Raw genomic sequence first — 21,157 nt, forward strand, 5'->3', positions numbered from 1 at the left:
TATCTCTGACAGCCCACCTTTTATTATGCTTCTAGTATTAGCTTCCTCAGTTTTGTACATAGCGTTTATTCCCTGTGAACAACCTTTCAGAAAATAGCTGGAGACAAATATTGTCAAAGAATTTGCAATAGACAGCAACATTTTTTTACAACACCCTTGTTGTTCCTATCATAACAGGCATTTTCCATGCAAGTCTCCCAAAAGCCAAAAATGGGTTCAAGAATCAGAAGGTCAAAAAAAAAAAAATTACCTGTGAGAGTACAGTGACATGACCTAGGATGACCTACAAAGCAAAAGTACATACTGCACAATCATTCAGCAGCCACTAACAGGGCCAACACAGGGATAAAACTCTTCAGAAAAAAACCCAAAGCCACACACAACAAACAAACAAAAAAAAAAAACCAAACCAGAAAAAAACACCAAAAAAACTCCAATAAACAAAACCCAACACTAAACCTATTTCACGGTTAAATATCACATCAGAAAGACTCAAAACCATGCAAACTTCTGCTTTACAACATGCTTAAGTCCACTAGGAGAGATAAAATTAGGTCTTATTCTTGCTATGTTTAAGGTATATCCCAAGCATGTTCTTCTAAATTAAAGAAACAAACAAAAAAAATCAATTAAACCTTCCAAACTCTGCTGCAGAACACTAGATGTAACTGAGATGCACCTGCAGTCTATTATAGATCTTTGCAGCAATAAGGATGCTGAACTACCTGTGCCTCTGGATCTGATAGATGCTGCCTGTGCCAGCCCACATTCAGCAAAAGAGATCCAGAAGGCTTCAGTTATTCCAATTATCTTGACTATGAGTCTTTAAAAAAACAACAAAAAAACCCAAACCAAACCAAAAACAACCAAACAAACAAACAAAAAATCACACTAGTCACTGCAACTTGCTTATCTACACTTCAATTTAAGAATGGTCTCTGAAAAAATTCCTGGGTAAAGTTCAGGAACTAGAAGAGGAACTATTCTAAATTCACAATTTGCATATAGCTACATGTTTATAGACTAAGGGACTTCAAAATTATGGATTGAACCAACTGTCCTAAGAACTGAATGGGAAATCACCCTATCTCTTCTAGGAATACAGCTATTTTGTGGTCTTGCTATCAATACTTTCTGAAAGGTAACTGGTTTCCATATTCAAAGCAACAAAAATACCAGTATTTTTGAATTTTAAATACATACACTTGACCACATCACAAAGTTTTGTGATATCCTAAGTGGTGAAATAATTTTTGGGAAAAGAAAAAAGAATAACACAAATGTATTCTTTTACTAACAATAGCTTTATTTTATGCAGGATGTTTCACAAAATTTTGTTTGGACAGTGTATGCACTAGAACTGCTCAGACACAGAAATCTACTTACATGTAAGACCGTACACATATAAATCTAAATTCATCCTACCTCATTTGAAGTCTGTCAGTGGGCATCTAAACCAAGAGTTTCATCATTCTTGGCTGTTGAGTATTTAAAAAGATGGAAGCAGTATCTGATTTACCTTGGAAGGCAGTATTCACTTTCCACTGATTCTAGGGTGACAAAGCTCCTTATTTAGGTAAGAAAGTTAAATTACCTAATGTGAAATAGATTATTTCAGGTCATGTTCATAAACTCCACAATAAACTCCACATAAACTCCACACTTTCTCAGTAAAGGCAGTAAACAAAGTACTGAATTTATACCATCATAAATTAAGAGCCTTTCAGAAATTATTCTCTTATAGACAACTGTGAATGAAATGAGACTGTCCTTGTTTTCCTCCATCACACGTAACTCTCAGCATATTGTCAGCTCAAAAGATGTATAGTTTAATTTAAAACAGTATCATTTCGGCAACATGAAATAGCACTTTCCCATTATTAAGTATGTTCTGAGACAGCACAAGATTACCCATCCACATCTTTTATGAGAACAGTGTTGATCACATATCAGCAAATTTCTCCTCACTGAAGAAAATCAAAGTCCTGACATTTGAAAATTGTACTTTGTAGATTATTTTGAATATCTCTTGGTTTCTACACCTCCTTCAGTGAGCTTATAAATTTATCAGACAGCCTACAGGTAGTTTTGGTTAGAGTTCCAGAACAATTTTATTTGTTTACATTATTAAAATACACTTCCTTTTGTCATCACATAACAAGAACAATAATATTTCACGATCATTTGTGGTATTTACTTCCTTTAATTTCTTCTGTTTTGAAATATTCAAGCCAACTAGATGATAACAGTTTGATAATAGTAGATGATAGTATTTTGTTCCTATTGAAATCGATAGCACAACATTAATTGAAGTCAGCATGGTAGCATTCCACTTACGTTCCAAATCTGAGCAGTTCTCAATTTAGTTTTGACTCATAACTCAGAATCAATAATATTTCACAATATGTAAATATGGAGTTTGAGACTGTGTCTCCAGACAGACTCTTCATTTGGAAGACAGCCCATCCATTATGTGATTTAAACAAAGGTTTCAGTCTAAACCAAAGCTAAAGGGGAGTCTAGAGAAAGGAATGACAGCTTATACTGCTCTGATCACTCTGACCACTGAACTGTTAAGATCCAGTACCTATCCTCTTGAAAATTTGTGTAAATAAGGAAATAATTTTGATAAATTACTAAGTCACCTAAAGAAGTATCACAGTTTCTAATTACAAAATATTACAATATACAGAACCCAGAATATGGGCCACTTGCAAAAGGGGTAACTTTTTTAACTTACAGAAATATTGATATCACATGTTTTCATCCTTCATCTTGAACTGTACACTTCAAATGTTTTCAGGAAATGCAGTATTATATTCCAGATAATGTATGTTTATGTTCATCAAATAAATAATGTCTCTAATAATGAAAATAATTGACTGCAGGATGGACAGAAGTTTACTAGGAGTCATATCATTTTTTCAACAGCAAGTGAAACAAATCAAAAAAAATTCTGACCCATGACTGCAGCTTTACAAATCAGTTAACAAAAATTTTATAAAACTGGAAATTTTTGTTTAAATTGCATTTTAACACTATCAGAATGGTATTACACTGTCAAATGAGTTGTGATATATATTTTACATAATAGAGGATCTTGTATAGAAATTAAACTCCAGATCTGGCAAATTAACTGTTCAAACATAAATCTGATGAGGACTGTATGGCTACCATGTGTTAAGAGGGTGAAAAGAATGAATCTGACCATGATACCGAGGCTCATCTACACAGATGTTGCTCTTGGAAAAAGCCTACCGGGAACAAGAAAGGCATTTAGATATGCTTAGGGGCTATAGATTTAAGCTATTTGATAGAACTCTGAATGCCAAGACCAATGTGCATCTCTCCAGGGCCAATGTCACTTAGTAACAAAGTAAGTAAATAACTGACATGTTTTCCTTGGGTTTTTTTTCTTATGCTTCCAAATATGATTCAGAGATAAGCATTTAAATAAAGCCTGCCTTTTTAAAAAAATACATAAAAATCTTAGCTGTGTCATAATTGGACAATTCAAACCACAATATACTACAAATAAGCATCAACATTTAATAGAAGGAGAAAAAGGAAGCAAAGTTAAGATAAAGTACTGAGACTAGTTTTCATAAGCAGAACACTTTTCAATACAATTTACCTAAACAGGCATGCTTTTCAAAAAGGTCGAACAATTCTCAAAGTTTACATGACAGTCTTAAACATTACTGTATTGAGAAAGGGGAGGTTACTGTCCGTGTCTATGTAGTGACCATTCTTCCTCTGGGTTCTGGTGACAAGAGAATAACTCTGTATACCCACAAAATCTTACCTTCAGTTGCCCTAAAACATCTGAGAGAACAAAACCTTTTTATTTGTTCTGGTTCTAGAGTGTAAATCATGGAAATAGAAGGTGAATGCTGAAATTTATTCTGTCAAGTACAAACTGTACAGACATCAGTACTTTTTTTTTTAACATACAATCAAAAATGTATGACTTCTCAGAGAGAAGTCAGTTTGAGAGAATGATACTTGGAAACCAAAGTTTCACTAAAATATCAATGTATATTGATATTTTAATTTTTATGAGATATTTTAATGGGATATTTTATTATATGGATATAATTATTATATGGATATTTTAATTTTTTTAATGAGATCTTGTTTAATATTTCTTTTAACATGGCATTCCACCTAGCCAAGAGTAAAACATAGGTTTGAAGGGGAAAATACAACTATCCCTAGTAAAGGACAGGTAAATTAGTGTGAGACGACAAATTATCCATAGTTTTATCATATTAGAGGCTTCTTTTGGCATATTAATGACTGCCTGAGAAAGAGGTATTTTTATCTAGGTCATGATGAAATGTCCCAATGTGCTCCAAAGGATATGAAATATATGTATGGGAGGGACAAAATAGTGGAGTAAGACAGGGACATAATACTAAGATTAGAAGAAAAGGCAAGAACTTCTATACATTAAAAATCAGCAAGGGTACCTGTAATCTGTGCAAAGAAACTCACTGCACTTTTGACATTGCCTAATGTTTACCACCCAAATAAATAGTACTTACACACATGTTTGAATATAATAAGCCCAAGCTCTGATTCTAGCTCTCACAAACCGAAGCATATTTCAAGACAATTCCATTTGTAATGAAAAACAGGTGGTAAAGGAAATAGATGTCTTTGTGATATGATTTACACATCTGCAGAATTTACAATATGCATGCATTTCCAGGGAATGCTGAGCAATTTAAATTGGGAAATGGGAATTTTTTTTTTAAGGGGCATGCGAAACAAAGAGTGTGACTCAAGAAGAAAATAAACTGTGACAAATACACATCTATCCTATCAGGCCTATCTGTTTCCAAACCAAAATCACAGTACAGCATCATGTTAAAGAAACACCAATCATTATAAAAATCAGACAACTTTGGAAATAGTTTACTGTAGGGAAACATCACTCAAATGTGAGGTGGCTGAGGGACAGGTGATTTTCAGATCTCTCCCCTTGCTGAAAGACATGAGATTAGCAATGGCTATCCTTCAGAAATTAATTATATAGACAAGGAAAACATCCCTCAGCAACACAGACCTAGAGGTTTATCTGAGGTCTTCTAAATCTCAGCCAGCCACTTTATGCAGACATCAGCAATAAACCATGGCCAATGACATCAAATATTTGCACTGGTCCCAGAGAAATTATGCACAAGAATCACCAGAGAAATGTGTTACAACAAAGAAGGATGGAAGAGTCTCACTCAAAAAGAGAAAATCTGTGCAGTATCTCTCAGACAAGAGATACAGGATAAAGCAGTGCAAGAAGCCAATATGTTAATAACCTTCAAGATTAGGTTATGTCGAGGCAGGCCAAAATTACACAAAATCTTCTCCAAATTTAACTGCTCATTTGGGGAATCTTGCTAGTTTCTTTGATTTTGTCCCATTTCTTTTCCTACTTCAAAGCCAGTTTAAGTACCACGTCTAGATGAAGGAATCATATCCTACAATAAGATTTCATATCCACATCAATGTCAGTCTCAGGTCTCTCTGCTCAGACTGTAAATAAGGAACTAGATTTACTCAAATGTTGTTTCCTCCTGCTGAAGGGATGCTGAACAACCCTAAATCTTAGCTTATGTTTATTTTGCATCACTATAATGACGAGTGAGACACAGACAGAATGCATCAGTAAACCCATCTAAGGGGGTCAATTATCACCACTGGGAACAGGACCAGTTTAACAAGCATAATTTCATATAAGCCATCATACAATCATCAAATGATAAGTACTTTCAGGAACTAACCACTTGGGCTGGAATCAGACTGGTGAGTTGGAGGTGAAAAGCTCTCTGTTCTTTTACTAATCCCCTGAGCTATAGAGGTCCCAGATGGTAGTTCTGCAAAGGTTCACACAGCTTTTTTGAAAGGCAGCAAAAGTAGTTACAATTTCTTTTTAAAATAAAATAAATCAAAAGTAGTTACAATTTCTTTTTAAAGAAAAACAAATCAAAACAAAACAAACAAAAAATCCTCCAGTTTCAAGAACAGTGAAAAAAAGTTTACTTTTTTCTTAAAATAATCTCTCTGAAAGTAGCAGACTGTACACATTTTACAAGAATAAACAAACTTCTATAGTATTTATCCACAAATTGGGAGTCAGAGATCATTAGTGCAAATTTCTGCTGACCGGCAGCATTCATTCTATAAACTTTGGGTATCCTAAGTGGTCCATCAGTGAATAACAGATGTCCTCAATTTGTCTAATCTCTTCATGGGGCATGTTTTTTTTCCAGGCATGAATGCTACTTGGTGAAATTTCCCCTTCATAAGGAAGATAGAAAAGACTGGTGGAGGTGGCAAATAATATTTGGTTTAAGCTAGCAGGAGGAAGAGGAATACCAAGAAAGGCAAAAATTGTTTCAGCCGTCTTCTGAGGAAAGTTCACAATATCTTCAAACTTGACCAGCTGATAATTTGTTGGGAGCAAGTCCCCATTTATTCTCATTGCTGCTGCTGTGTTTGCTAGCCATAAATAGGACAACATAGAAATAGGATTTGACTTAGAATTTGAAAATTCTTTTCTCAGTGATTCATATTCGGAGGCATAGCCTTCATTTAAACTACATTTTTCTTTACCATTCTCCCCTTTAAATATTGCAGCCAAGTGTTGTGGAACATTTTTCAAGGAGTAAAGGCTTGGCTTATTTTTGTATAACATCGAATAGACCCATGCCCGTGGGTCCCTCACTACATATAAAGCTTTCATCGATGGTCCTAGGATTTCCTGAAAGAAGGGAAGCTTTAATGTCCAGCTCCCACTGCTTAAACTAAGCACAGGCCGTGCATTAGGGTAATAGATGAGATGTCTTCTCAGTTCCCTGATATATTCAGCATCTTTTTCTTGACTCCCTCTTGCCCTGCTTTTTTGCTCTGACAGGGATTCTCTCTTTCTGGATCTTTTCTTTTTGTCCTTGCTTAATGCAGAATGCTGGGCAACTTTACTTCTGCTAGCTTCATATAAATGAATGTTTTGTAAATGCAACTTTGTATCTCGAACTAGAGACTGCAGCCACCCTTGGATAAGACGAAAATTACCATTCTGAACATCAGAAGCCTTCCATTCACATGGATCTACAAAGGAATCAATTTCAAATTCAGTCTCGGGAATTTCAAGATAGGGTGTAGGTATTCTGATGTATAAAAAGTCACTGGTGTTGAAAAACAGCTGTTTTAAAATTTCTGCACCAGAAGTGGGAAGTGAAGTAATGATAACATCTGGCAAAACAATGGGGTTTCCTTCTAATTGTTTGGCTTTATTGCCTTTATCATGTTCTAGCCTTGTCATGTCACTGCTCCATTTTGCACAGATGGGCTGAGTACACATGCTCCACACATCCACCAATTCAATAAGCCACAGTGTGACAACCAGTATCAGAATCCAGCGCAACATTTTACCAAAGGATATGTAAAACCGCCACTGAAAAGCCAGTATGACCAAACTGACACCCAAAATTAACCCTGCGATTATGTTCACTTTGAATCCAAATGGGAAAACCACTCTATTATTTTTTATCTCTTTTTTCACAGATTCAGTACCAAGACCAAACTTGGTCACTTTATTTTCATGGATTACTTTGGCAAAACCACCAAATCCCAAGTAATCGAACCTTGCCTTTAAATTCTGATACTCGGTCACAACAGAGATGGTATTTTCGGTGTGGTTGACACTGAGTGAAATCTGAAATCCAGATTTTGAATTATCTATGAGTCTACAGTCAGAAACATTGACATATGGGCCATAGAAAAGGTAAACAATCCTTGTAAGTGTATTTTTCATTGGAAAGGTAACATTTACAAACTGAGTCCATCGCTTTTTGAATTCAGCTGCTTGTTCAGCCTCCTGTATCCTAGCAACAGGGCTACTCCCACGATGATCAAACCAAAACATCTTGTAGTGGGCATCCCACACATCCATCATAGCTCCACTGTACTTGTTCTTAAACTTATAGGGTATGTACTTAAAATCAATGTCAAGATTATGAAAAAAGGCACTGACAGAATTAACAGGAGAGTCTTCCTCCTTCTCAATATGGTCTACTACTAACAGTGTCTGAGAATTTAGGAGCAGCAAAACACGATACACGCTTTTCAGTTTCATTGCTGACGTGTAAGCAGATACCGCCTCACCACTCACAAACATCATGTCTCCAGCCTGAGAGGCTGTTATAATTTCTCCAGTTGAGTCTCCAACCTCATCACCAATCCACTTCAGCCACTGGGCACATTCACCAAGTTGTCCTTCCCAAGGCTGGTTGCACTGGCTTGTAGGAGATGGAGCAAAGACCAAGACATTGTTTAGGTGGCTCAGTTTAGGTCCATAAAGAGCCTCAGATACAAACACCTGTCCATTGGGAGCAAAAGTGAAACGAGTTCTGATCAGGATGTTCATGTCCTGGATTGAAACTTCTCCACCCGTCAATCCAGGTATAGGGTTGAAAGTGAACGATATCATAGACAGCACGTCCACCGAGTTTTCCAGACTTAAAGGACACAAAGGTGTTTGTCTGACTGTTTGGCAATCCAGCCCCGTAAGTAACGACTCCCCAGTTAGGAAACACATGCATTTTAGCAGTACCATAGTCAGGAGGAGGCTGAGGAGTGATTTCAGCAGCATACCATATAAATTCAGTATGTAATGTGCTCCACCTCTGTGCAGTGGATGGCACCATTGGCCCATCCTTGGGTCTGTGTTTTCTAATCTGCTGTGCCAGCCAGTTGCCAGCTCCATTCTTCATTATAAACTTGTCCAAGAAAACCAGTTGGCTCTCAGGACCATAAAACCAGTTGTAATTAGAATCCGCTACGCCCACAGTCCTCTGAAAGCCTGGTAATAGGGTGGCATAGTAAAACCAAAAGTGCATTTTGAGCCAGTTGTTCTCCAAGTTGTTAATACCAAAGTGGCGCTGGGCCAGGAAAACATACTGGGTTACTGACTTGGCTGTGTAACTCCCGTAAGCTACTCCCTCATCTAGAGATCCATCTACAATATGATTGAGCAGAAACATGGTTTTCTCCATCACATCAACAACAGTGTGCTTCCAAATATTTGCCCGAGATCCTTTGTCCACTCCTGCAACCAAAGCCCCGATAAGCAAAGCAAGCATATTGGTTGCCTGGTGATTATGGAGAAGTTGCTTTCCCCAGGAACGAACCTTGGAGTACTCATACATTTCCTCGCTTACAGACCATATCTTCTCCAGATATTTTTGCCTTCTCTCATTTTCCAGTGAATTATACAAGAAATCAAAAGCAGTGGCAAATCCTGTTAGGGAATGACCAAGTGGTACTTCATCCCCAGGTGCATTCTCAACCAACCAGTTTTTGTAGCCAGCCATTCTATCCATATATTCTATGGCAAAATCAAATGCAGCTTTATCTTCGGGGCACAGCAGACAATAAAATGCTAGAGGTGGCAGATTGTTACCATAAATCTCATTCCACTTTGCAGCAAAATCAGCGTACTTGGGTGGAGGTAGATAGTATAAAGGGTTGGAAAGCATAACCATCACGGCACTTCTGATGACTCTAAAGAGATGCAAATGGCTTGTGTGAGCCTTCTGCCTCAGTGCTTGAACATCTTGAGCATCAAAATACAAACTTGGATGAAGGACTGTTTTTTTCAGTTTCTGCTCAGCACTAAGGCCTTCAAGTTGCTGTTTTTCATATTGATCTACATTTTCTATGAAAGTCACCCAATCAGAGTAATTGCTTACAGATTCTTCAAAAGCAAAGACATCAAACATCATCAATGCTAGAAATAAAGTATGCCCTGTGAACATCAGAGCCATGATCCATTAGGCAGCTCCTCTTTCCCAGACATGCATTTCCTTACAAAACACAATGTCCAGATATAAAAAATTCATCCAGTTAGTAAAAAAATCTATTATCTTAAGGCATATTTTTAGGAGAAAAGATTTAGTGTATACTGTGCATTATAACAGAGGCTGAGACTACTTGCAATCTGAGATACAACATTGAAATGACAAGGCTCTTGAAAACTTAAATCTCAGATGCCTTGTCTGTTCACACTTTTCTTAAACACAACACAACATAAACACTAAAATCAGGTTAAAAATAAAATCTCTAAGATATGCATATAAAACACAGGTCAACAATGCACAGGATATAGAGTGAAACATTATCTCTTGATAACTTGAAAAACTTCATCTGATAAAAGGAATCAGAGTCATAGGTTTGCTTTTTTAAAAAGATTTCAATCAGGTTAGATTCCACTTTTAGAACTGACAAAAACTCCACTGATCAAAAAAAAGATATAATTTATTCAAAACAGTGTGTTAGATTTGATAAAATAGGGAATTTACAGCACTTGGAAAAGAGACTCCAAAACTGACGTTATTGTCTTCAGTTTTTGCTTTATCTCAATTTCCATATACATTCTTTCCATCTTTCTCTTTTGGGATTCATGGAAGGGCAAGAAGGAAAACAATAATAGAAAAAATCAACAGAGATCCTCCATTAGATCCTTTTGATGAAACTGCAGTGCTTTTAACCGCTATTCTTCTCTTTGTGAAAAGTGCATCTGAATTAATAGTCACAGAGTACTGACATATTTTCAAGTCTTCTTTCATCTTATCTTCAGCCAGTGATACCCAAATTTGGCCTCAATGATTCAAAAAATCCTGCTCCTTCCATTATGATGCAAAAGAAAAACATGTGAAAGAGGCAGAAAGCCAACACTTTCTTGTCGAAAGAGCAGTTTCAGATTTCCTTCCACTTGGTATGGTGGTTCTTTCTGTGGAAACAGAAACAAAAGTTCTCTGAAGCTGTGCAGGTGTCATCAGAACATATTTAAAGTACTTTGACTAACAAGGTCAAAGGGAAAGATGAGTTAATTAACCTTTCCTTTTACAGAAATAAATAAATAAACATATAAATAAATAATAATAATAACAAAAAGCATTTTCAAAGTTCCCCAAAATTTATCCTTGGCAAAAGAACAATTCAGATTGGCTACTCAAGGTTGCTTTACTTCACCTTTTCCTGCCTGAACAAGAGGTCTCAGGGCATCTTTTGCCGTTACGCTACCAGCAGCTACCCGAGGAAACAAATCTGACCGCACGCCACCGAAATTCGACGGAGCTCAAATTAAAAACAAAATTTAAAAAAAAAAAAACTTTATTCGCGTACAGAAAACCACGCGAGTGGCACTGCCGGCGAGAGGACAGCGGCAGGAGGGACCCCCGCCAGCCCGACCTCGGCGGCCGCCCCGGGCCGCCCCCGCCCGCGGGCCCGCACGGAGCCCGCCCGCGGCCAGCAGGGGGCGCCCCCCGCCGCCGCCGCCGCCTCCGCGCCCGCCCCGGGGCCGCACAACTTGCACAAGTTTCGGCGCGGCCCCGCGGCGCTCCCCGCGCTCCCCGCCCCGCCCGGGCGATGCCGGACCCTCGCTCCCGGCGCCCCGCAGGCGCGACCCCGTCTTACCGCGGCGGGTCCCGGGCGGCTTCCGCGGGGCTCGGCCCCGACCGGCGCGGCCCGGGGCGCGGGACCAGCCCCGGCCGGGGGCTGCGGGTGGCGGCCGCCGCGCCGGCCCCGCTCGGCTGGGCCGGGCTTCGCTGGGCTCCGGCCCTTTCCGCGCTGCCGCTACTTTCCCCTTTCCGGGCTGGCCGCAACTTCGGGTCCCTGCCCGCCGCTGGCGGCTCCCAGGAGTTGATGGAGGGGGAGATGCGGCTCCGGCTGCCCAGCGACGGGCACGGGCAGCCAGGCAAACTCGCAGGGATGTCGCTACGGAGGGGCGGGGATGGAAGGGAGGAGGGAGGGAGGGAGGCGGGAGGCGGCGGCGGGGCTTGGCAGAGCCGCCCCCGGCAGAGCGGCGATGTGCCGATCCTCCGCGCCGTGCTCGGCGGCCGGTCCCGCCGCCACCGCTCCCGGCGGATCCTCTTCCCTACTGCTGCGTGAGCTGCCGCTGCTCCCGGCGCCGAGCCCGGCCCCGCTCCCGGCGGCGGATGCCACCGCCGCCCCTGCGCCCGGAGCTCGGCGGGGCCGCCTGGGGGCAGGGCCGTGGCTGGGGGGCCGCGCCCGGGAGCGGCGGAGGCGGCGGGGGGAGGCCAGAGCCCGCGGGGACCCGGTGCGGCGGGTCCCGGCGCGGGGAGCGGGGAGTAGAGGCAGGTATGAGGGAGCTGGTGGAAGGAAAGCTGCCGCGGTGGGACGCCTCTGCCGACCGGCCCCCGGGGCTCCCAGCCGGGGCACTGCCAGGGGTGGGCACGGCGGCGACCCGGGTCCGGCGAGCAAGGCAGAGCTGGGTTGGGCTGGGCAGGACGACAGGAATCGCCGTTCCTGCGGGTGACAACTTTGTGAGCGCGGAATAACTACCTAACAGTGCCCGTGTCTCAGGAACCACGGGGATGCGCAGCATCTGCTTGTTGGAGCGGTTCCACTTCTTCATAACTACCTTCCTGCGCACGCACTTTGTCTTGTGCAGTGCATTGAAATGGTTCTCATTCAGCTTTAGCTGTAGGCTTCTGAAGTGACTATAACGCCGTAATGAGGTGTAAAATCCTCTGCCCCTCGACTCGGTCACGGTCAGTGATGCGATGAAGGGCCAGCAGGAAACGGTGGCCTGCCCGCCTGATGCCGAGGTCCACCCGCGAAATCCCCGAGGTATAGCACCATTCTGGTCTTTGAATCACAATTTGGATTGCCGGTGAGGACTTTTAGAGCCTGATTTTGTAACATGATTTGATACCAAGCTGTTATTTGGTAGTCGAGTGCAGTCTAGAAAAACGGTGAGAGATTTTGGATATGTTACCACTTACTATGTTTATAATCTGTACTTCAGAGAACATGAATTTTGATCATCTCAAAAAGCATAACTTTTTCTCAGACATAGCCTATGTTCTTTTTATTTCCCCCCTAGAAAATACAGTTGCATAATTAAATATTTCTTAAACTACTTAATGTGTAACTATCTTGAAATGAATATATGAATATATAAAGGCCATACATTATGGATACTGATTATGTTTCTTTGTACTAGAGTGTGCACCTTAGAAGGATTAAATTATTAAATTATGTCTATTTACAGCAATGATTAAGTATACCTGGAACAATCCACATCTTTCAGATGTGCCCTTTAGACTTGGCTTAAAGGGGAAAAATACTGATTATTGCCTGGGTCATATCTTCCCATCAGTAGAAATTTGCATAACAAATAAAGATCAGCACATAATTCCCTGACTGTGAATCTTTTACAATGATGCCTTTCCATAATACTAGGGAAGTTATTCCAGGAGGACAGCAAGGGGAATTCTAAAGCAACAGTAGAGGCCACATTCCCCTTTAAATCTGTAGAAACTGAGTGGAATACACTACAAATGAAAACCTCCCAAATCTTTTTCCTTTTATTCCCATTGTAGCCATTACATTTTTCCCAAGAATGGTGCATTCTGGAACATATTAAAGTCTCAGAGAGTGACTTCTCCCTTAAATTGTCAGGCAATTCAAAATGAGCAGAATATGTGGAGGACTTGTGTTAGGTTAAAAGCAAGAGTAAAGCTCTCCCAAGAGCCCTTCTCACTCCCTGGGACCAGTGGTGAGACTATTACATACACAGTGTTCATTTGCAATGTGATATTTCTGGAGAAACATGAAAATGAATTACTGACTGACCCTATACATTCACAAAGAGTACCATTTTGAAAAAGTCTTACTTATCAGGCAACAAAGGCATTTGTAAGGCATTTCTCTTTTTCTCTGGCAGCTCTTTCACGTTATCTGAAGTGCACTGGCAAAAAAGTTGAGGCCATTTTTCTGCTAAGCCAGTTGCAAAGCAAGAGTGTCTTTAACCACCTATGATTTCAAACAGTACAGGCTACTTTCTGTCATTTTCAAGTCATTTTGCTTCAAACATCATCTCCCCCAAAACCCCCAAATAAACAACAACAACAACAACAAAGTCCCAGATAAAACAACCTCTAGTGGTATAACTAGTATTCATTTATTTTTTCTATTAGTAGTGTTCAGTAGTCAGCAAAGACCCATGGTTACTAAACTACAACTCAAGAATGAAACGAAAAGCTCACGTATACAACTGGTATCAAGGATAAACAATTAAGTGAAGCAAACTTCAAAGGATTTGGATTAAGGTAATTCGAAATAGTGACTCTGGGTTGTAACCAACTCTTTTGCCTAAAATGAGCCTGAATTACATTGACATTCTGCTCTTTAAAGAGTGATCACTAAAATCAAGATTACTTTCAGAATAACTGTTAATTGTGAAAGTAACTATTAAAAGTTACCACTTTTTGTATTTGTAGAAACACTGACCATCTGGGAACAAATTGCATTATATTACTACATTTTCAAATATTCTTCTTAACTATGAATAGCTGAAAAGCAGGGCTTGTGGGCTATCAGAAAGAAAAATATACTGTAAAATATCTACCAAGATAACGACTTTTGACTTATGGGAAAGTGACCTCACCATCAGTTCAAATTCTTAGTGTAAGAAATCATGGGTCATTGTTGGGGATGTGCTGTGGTGTACTGCTTTGGGGATAGCATTCTGCACCGATATCAAAATCGGCCATCTGAATGATCTTGAAAATGATAGTAGTGTTATTCTGCTTGATGTACAGGTCAAGTGCTAACAGGTGGGTGTGAAGAGTATAATAGTCTGCTGGACTGCAGCAAAATACTTACCAGTGTCAAAGAGATAATAATTCAAAATTTTATATGTGAATGAGATGCTGATGTCAAATATGAGACATTCATTCACATTCAAAAAAAGAGCCAGGTATTTAGGAATGAACTGGACTGAGGTAATTAGGTTCCAGTAGTAGTGGACTCTTGAAACTTCTACCTAGCTCCTCAAGCAGCAAAAGTACATAAATTCCTAAGTAGGGGTTTTATTTCAGAGTCGTCACAAGTTTAGGGGAGAGTCCTTTACCACTTAGAAATCTTTCTATATTGGTAGGGTTTGGTGCTTATTTCATGACTCAGTCTAACTGGACTTTCTTTCAGTGTGGACTGAAAGATACAAGTTTCTTAATCTAAATCCACTTGAAGACTTAAATTCATTGTGACTTCTTGAAACATGCCTCATGCACAACTCCTTTTACAGCAGACAAAGGAGAAGACATTGGAGGAAAGATAATGCAGTGGTGATGAAGATCCACTTAAAAACAATAACCTATTGGTCAAAAGCACCCACCTTTCACAGAGAAAACATGGTTGCAATGGACTTTTCTAACTAAAAGCTAACAGCAAAAAACACAAAAAAGCAGGCAAGAATATCCTGGTGTTATTAAAACTAAAAATTAACATACTGCAAAGACTCTTCTTAGTGATGTTCTCTATCGCTGCATGACTAGAGAGGCTGAAAAGTGCTTGGTGTCCCTGTCAGCAGAGAAAGGTAGGATGGAACGACTTCCAAAAGCTGTAGTGCTGCATTCCCTCCATCCCAGCTGTGAGCTCCTGTCAGCCCCTTTGTGTCCGAGCAGTTGGCAGTCTCATTGCTACATAACTGGTCCTGCAGACTCTACGGGGCAGCACAGTTTTGGGCAAACTTAAATAGATTAATAACCTGCACCTTGAAAAGGTCAGCTGCATAGAGGGGTAATTTTAAATCCATTTGTGAGTTACTCAGACACTGAGTATGAAGGAAACAGGATTATTTGTACTTTGGTAGCATTTTAATCAGTCTTTGGTGGAAGTGGTTTAAAAACATCAGGATATACAATGGTGGGATCTCAGGAAGATTCTCAGCAGTTGGTCAGAACAGCACAGGGCCAAGTTCTTAGGGTTTCAAATTCGTTGGAGTAACTTTTGTGCAGGTCTACACCGGAACACTTTTTTCACTATGGAAACTCATCACCAAGCGGAGAAAGAAGATTAGTTGTATTTATGGAAGCATTGAAGTGTTTAAGGCTTGCTGATTGTGTTTTGCAACCTGCCCCTAGATGTTGCAATATGTTGGCACATTAATCGTAACATAAAACCAAAAGAGTGGAAGAGGAAGGATTTTTCTTTTCCTTGACCCAGTCAGTGTCTTGCAATATAAGAAATTCTTGACTTTAAACTCTCTACCCCCAAAGAACACCCAGAGAAACAAACCACCAATAAAACCCAACACTAGGTTCACCAAGCATTAAGTCTGAACCAGGATATGGTACATTCAATGGATTTGAACAAGCGAAGAACTTAACATCAGAATCTTGTGAGGTAGATAAGCTTTATATAATATCAGTGTAAACAACGTTTTACCCGTGGACTGCAGGTAAAGATCACACATGAAGAGTAAATGCATGGAGGCATACATGTCCTTTGATTTTGATATCGAAGTAACAAATTTTGGTAAAAAACCCTGTTTATTCATTTTAGCAGAGGTATTTCAACTGTAGTTTTGTGATCCTAATGTAAGGTACCTGTTGTAATTTCAATGAGGTGCGTGCTTTTCTAATGTCTTCATAAGGCTTTTATTTGGTCCTGAATCCCAGTACCCAGTCACTGGTGACCTTTCACCAGCATTTATTAATACAGTATTCTTACTTGCTAGCGACCATAAATTAGAATTAGCTTAAAAATTTTTAAATATATTGTCCAGCCCATGAGGAATGGATATGAAAAATGTTCTTACTGGACAAGCAGAACCTACAGAGGCAACAATTAAATCATAAGACTGAAAATAAAAACTCTTATGATCTACACCATTGTCTCCAAATTGTATGATTAAGGAGATACTAAATTATGCGTTAGAGTGGAAGAGTACAACTACAAATCTTAACTAAGCATATTTTTTGTAGTTCTATTCATTATACTAATGTACAGGCTTATATTTAGCAGCTTTATGAGCATTAGAAAACAGGAAAGCTACAGATTACAACCCTTATGGGTATGCTCAGGTTGGCACCAGTGATTAATAGTATCTCCTGGGTTTGCCTTTTTTAACCAAACAATATTTAAGACTTATTAAGATGATTTAGTTCACAAGGAATTCAAACACTGTACTTACTTTAACAAAGCCTACTGCATTAAAAGGAGTGTCAGATGGACTAACATGTATTAGTTCAGTCATTATCACAGGGAAACAGGCAAGGTCTCAGGTTAAAATGGAATATCTCAGTTTGCAGCACAGCACCCTGAGTTAAAATTATGCTTAACCCATTCTACCTAAATATCCTAAGTAATTTCCTCTCAATAAAGGCCACATTCATCCAGGTCAGTGGGATATCTTACTTTGCACAGTCCTATTAGATTTAATAAAGTGACTGTGAAGTACCACTTAATGGAAAAGTGTGGTTCTGCAAGAATTTTTACATTAATGAGGGCTCCTTGGAAAGGAGTGATCTACCACTTGTAATATCTGATTGCCTATTCCTATCTCCTCCTTTTCCAAGTATGATACAAGGTGTGATGAATCAGGTAAGGGAAGTGATTTTGCAGAAATCTTACCTGACAAAATGAATATTAATTTCCAGCTAGATAATTCCCTTCAGCTTAGTTCACCTGGTATAAGGCAATAATATATATCTGGAGGTAGGTAGTAGTAAACAACACTTTTTTTGAGACTATTTTAAGGTAAACAAACTTTTTAAAGCTGGTTGAATTGTTTCATGCCTTATTCTAATGTTTTGCTCTGTAGTAGGAGGGGTCATGAATGCCAACTGTATTTAATCATCCAAGTAGACCTGAACAATTTGAGTATCAGGCATGTAAAAATGTTGAAAGGCTATCAAGCCTTTCAAGTAAGAGCTCATTGTTGCAAATATTTTTCAATGTTATTGTAAAAAATACATTCTCAAGCACTTGAAGCTACCAGTCAATTTTAACATTTGCTGTGCTAAATGTTAAGGAGATTGCCACTGGACTTCTTTTATTCATGTAAGGAAAATGGTGCAGAAATATTAACATCATAACAATATACCAATAAGTTGCGATTTGCTTGTGCTGGATTATAGACAACACAGCTCATCTCTTAAACTAGAGTACAGAGCTTGTATTAAATTCCTTTGTATCTCACCTGGATCATTCAAAGGGTAAATTTTTGAAAGTTTATACTTTATTACATTTTTTTTTCTGTTAATGTATTTTGGCCTGTAGGTTTCTGTTTTAAAGGATTGTCTCCATCCTCACTCTGTTATTCAGAGTACCTTTGTTGTCATTTTTTTTTAACTTGTAAATGCTTCCAGAGAGACTGATTATGTCTACATAACACTGTGTTGCTCTGCACGCAGGTACCCAAGTTAGTTGTAACAAGCTTAGCTAACTGGAATAGATAACATGCTCTATTAATGAAACTGTTCCTTCTGGGATCTAAGCTGATACATTAAAAATTAGCCTGAATATTACTTCAGGGCAGTGGATGGTTCTTAGCTGACCCATGTTAAAAAGAAGAATCTGTTTAAATTTTGGAGGATGAAGGTGGGATGCAAGTTAATCAGTCTGCAGATCTCTACACAGAGAAGTCACACTGCAGGGTTTATAGATTAACAGCAAGAGATATTAAATGATCAAATAGCTGAAACCTGAAGCTCAAAATGTAATGATTTATAAGTTGTACATTATTAACAGTGTTTGTAATTAAAACTGGAAGAGCTTTTCAAAGAATATGATGGATTGTCTGTTATTTGAAGTCTTTAATTAAGACCGAATGTACCTCTGAAAAGATATTGTCAAATCTGATAATAAAAGAACCATCAGGAGAAATTCAAAGGTCTTAAACTTTATGAATTTTTCATCACATCAGACTTTCTTTTATGGTATTCATTCATCTAGAAAAGTGGAAAAATACAGTGGACAATTATAAAGGTCATATAAATATGGTTTCTTATAATGACAATTGAATTGCTTTCTGTTCTGCCAACATAACTGATTTTGGAAACAACTCGAGACCTCTCAGGAACATGGACAAAAATTAATTTTGCTATTCTAAGCATGGAGGGAAAGTCTGGAAGTAAAAGAAGACATAGGGAGAAGAAGTAGGGCTGAAATGGGATGACAGAATTTCATGTCACGCTTACTGGCTCTTTCCTCCTGCCCTGGTTCCACAAAGCAGTAACTGCTAGCCCATACAGTCTGATCTCTCTGGAAGTACTGAGCCAACCAAAGTGTCTTTCCAGACACGTACCATAGCTACAGGAAGATATGGATGGTTTTTTGTCCTTTCCAGTTTACTATCTTGGCAACTGCCTCTACTGCCAATGCCTGGAGTTGGCCCTAACCACATGAGTGATTCATTTATCTGTTTTGGGCTTATTCAGAATCCCACCTTAGTAACTATTACAAGGGCAGCTATAATAATCTGCAGTACAACTTTTAAATCAAAAATTCGTATATTGCATAAAGACTTGGTTTTGTTTATGAGGCTTTATGAAGTTAGGAACATCTGTACAGAGGTGTTGTATGTCAACTATGTTTTTTCCTGTGCTCCTATACAAACAATAGATATCCTTGGCACATGCGAACAGTATTATTTTGACTCACAGGAATGAAGTATTCACAGAAAGATAAATGCACTCAAATGTGCTTTCTAAATAGCACTACTGAAAAGCATTAAATATAAGAACAAAAAATATTCATCCATTTAACATGAGATGCTTGCCATCATAAATGCCTCAGAGAACACTTCATCAGTTAGCGTATATCTAACATTTTTCATTTCCAGAAGACATGGCAATTGATGGATCTCTTTTCTATCTAATTGTCAACAAACATGGAGCTCTCAGTTTCAAATATTTTTCCCCTTTGCTTTTCTAACACCCAAAAATGAATCTATCTCCATCTCCAGATCCTGTGTAATACATTTACAGTCACAAGTGCAGCAAGCAAACAAATACACAGACAAAGCCTTTCAAAAACCAAGATGAGTTTAATTGCCTGTGCTGAACTATGCCTGTTCCACAAACACAGAATTACTTTTGGAAGCCAGGAAGGCAGGAAAGTATCCCTAATAAGCTCTGTATTCCTCCTTCTTGCTCCCAAATCCACATGGTTTTGCAATATGCCCAGAAAACTATCCAAGTTTCAACTAGTACAGCTCAGAGCTCATTAGACTTGTGACAGATATGCACTGCTGCTGCCTAGAGTTGCAAAGAAATTACTGACAATTGTTCAGAATTTTCCTGACACTTCTCTATAAAATGAAATGGTTTATTGATATCACTGATTGATTGGATCAAAACATTCAAGGTGACACATGAAATCTTTTGAAAATGTGGCAATAACTGAGCAAATTTCTAGTCATTCATATCTCTATATTCCTCAACCCCTTGGCAGTTCAGTTTTCAGGAGCAAGGTGTCCATCCAACCTTCTCTTAACCTCTGATTCCTTAGCAACCTAATGAATAAGAAAATAAGGAATTTCAATCTGCTGCTAGATTAGCATGAGTGTTTTGAATAGAAAATAGTAGAAAATAGCACAAACGTGTTCAAGTGGTTTTTCTATCTTTGTTCTACTACAGAATAAACCTTTTCTTCAGGCTTCAACACATTAGGTTGCCTGGGAACATCAAAGAGGACAAATTAAATAAAAAGATATATTATCTCCATAATTAGAACACCTATTATTAAGAATATTTAAAATCAAAAGACTTGCCTTCAAAATATAAAGCATAGAAACACAGTGAGAAAAAAAAAGTTTAAAGTATCAGCAGTTACATATTTAATTATGTCAAACATTAAACAATTTAAATATTTCAAAGCAAATTCAGCTTTTGTTTTAAACTTGAAAAGTTTCCTCAAATGCTGATGTTTCAAAATTTCCTTCTGTGTCTGAAGGCCTGCCCTAAAAGAAATCCCCCCCAAAAATAGGAGGGGTGCTGAGAGGTATGTTTCCTAAGCCTTCTATCTTAGAATACGTTAAACAGTGTACAATAAGCACCTCTTTTTCTCCAAGCTATGGAAGAAATCTGGATAACGAGTTGAGATATAGGTTACTGGTTTAGATATATGGGTGTAGATGGAGATGAATCCAATGTCTAGTGTCCAGTCTAGCACTATCTGAAGTCAAGATGAATCTATTGTTTACTTTTCAGTCATTGAAGTTATCTGTTGGTCATCAACAGTAAAGCAAATCAATGTCTATTTCAATCTTGTGATATTACATTTTTAGATGTACAACGTCCTTTGAGCAAATCTGTGTAAAAGATACGAGCTAGTCCATAGC

At 38.9% G+C, this 21,157-nt stretch overlaps 1 protein-coding gene across 1 annotated transcript; it reads right to left on the reverse strand.

Annotated features, from left to right (window-relative positions):
* Positions 1-1,285: 1,285 nt before the first annotated feature.
* Positions 1,286-11,114, reverse strand: DSEL (dermatan sulfate epimerase like). Its single transcript, XM_050323336.1, is given in 3 exon segments — positions 1,286-8,404; positions 8,406-10,792; positions 11,035-11,114. Coding segments are annotated over 2 exon segments (3,651 nt in total). The 5' UTR covers positions 9,828-10,792; positions 11,035-11,114; the 3' UTR covers positions 1,286-6,175.
* Between the last annotated feature and the right edge of the window lie 10,043 nt (positions 11,115-21,157).

Source organism: Myiozetetes cayanensis, unplaced genomic scaffold (genome assembly GCF_022539395.1).
Source record: "Myiozetetes cayanensis isolate MyiCay16 unplaced genomic scaffold, myiCay2020 scf1, whole genome shotgun sequence".
Classification (NCBI taxonomy): Eukaryota; Metazoa; Chordata; class Aves; order Passeriformes; family Tyrannidae; genus Myiozetetes; species Myiozetetes cayanensis.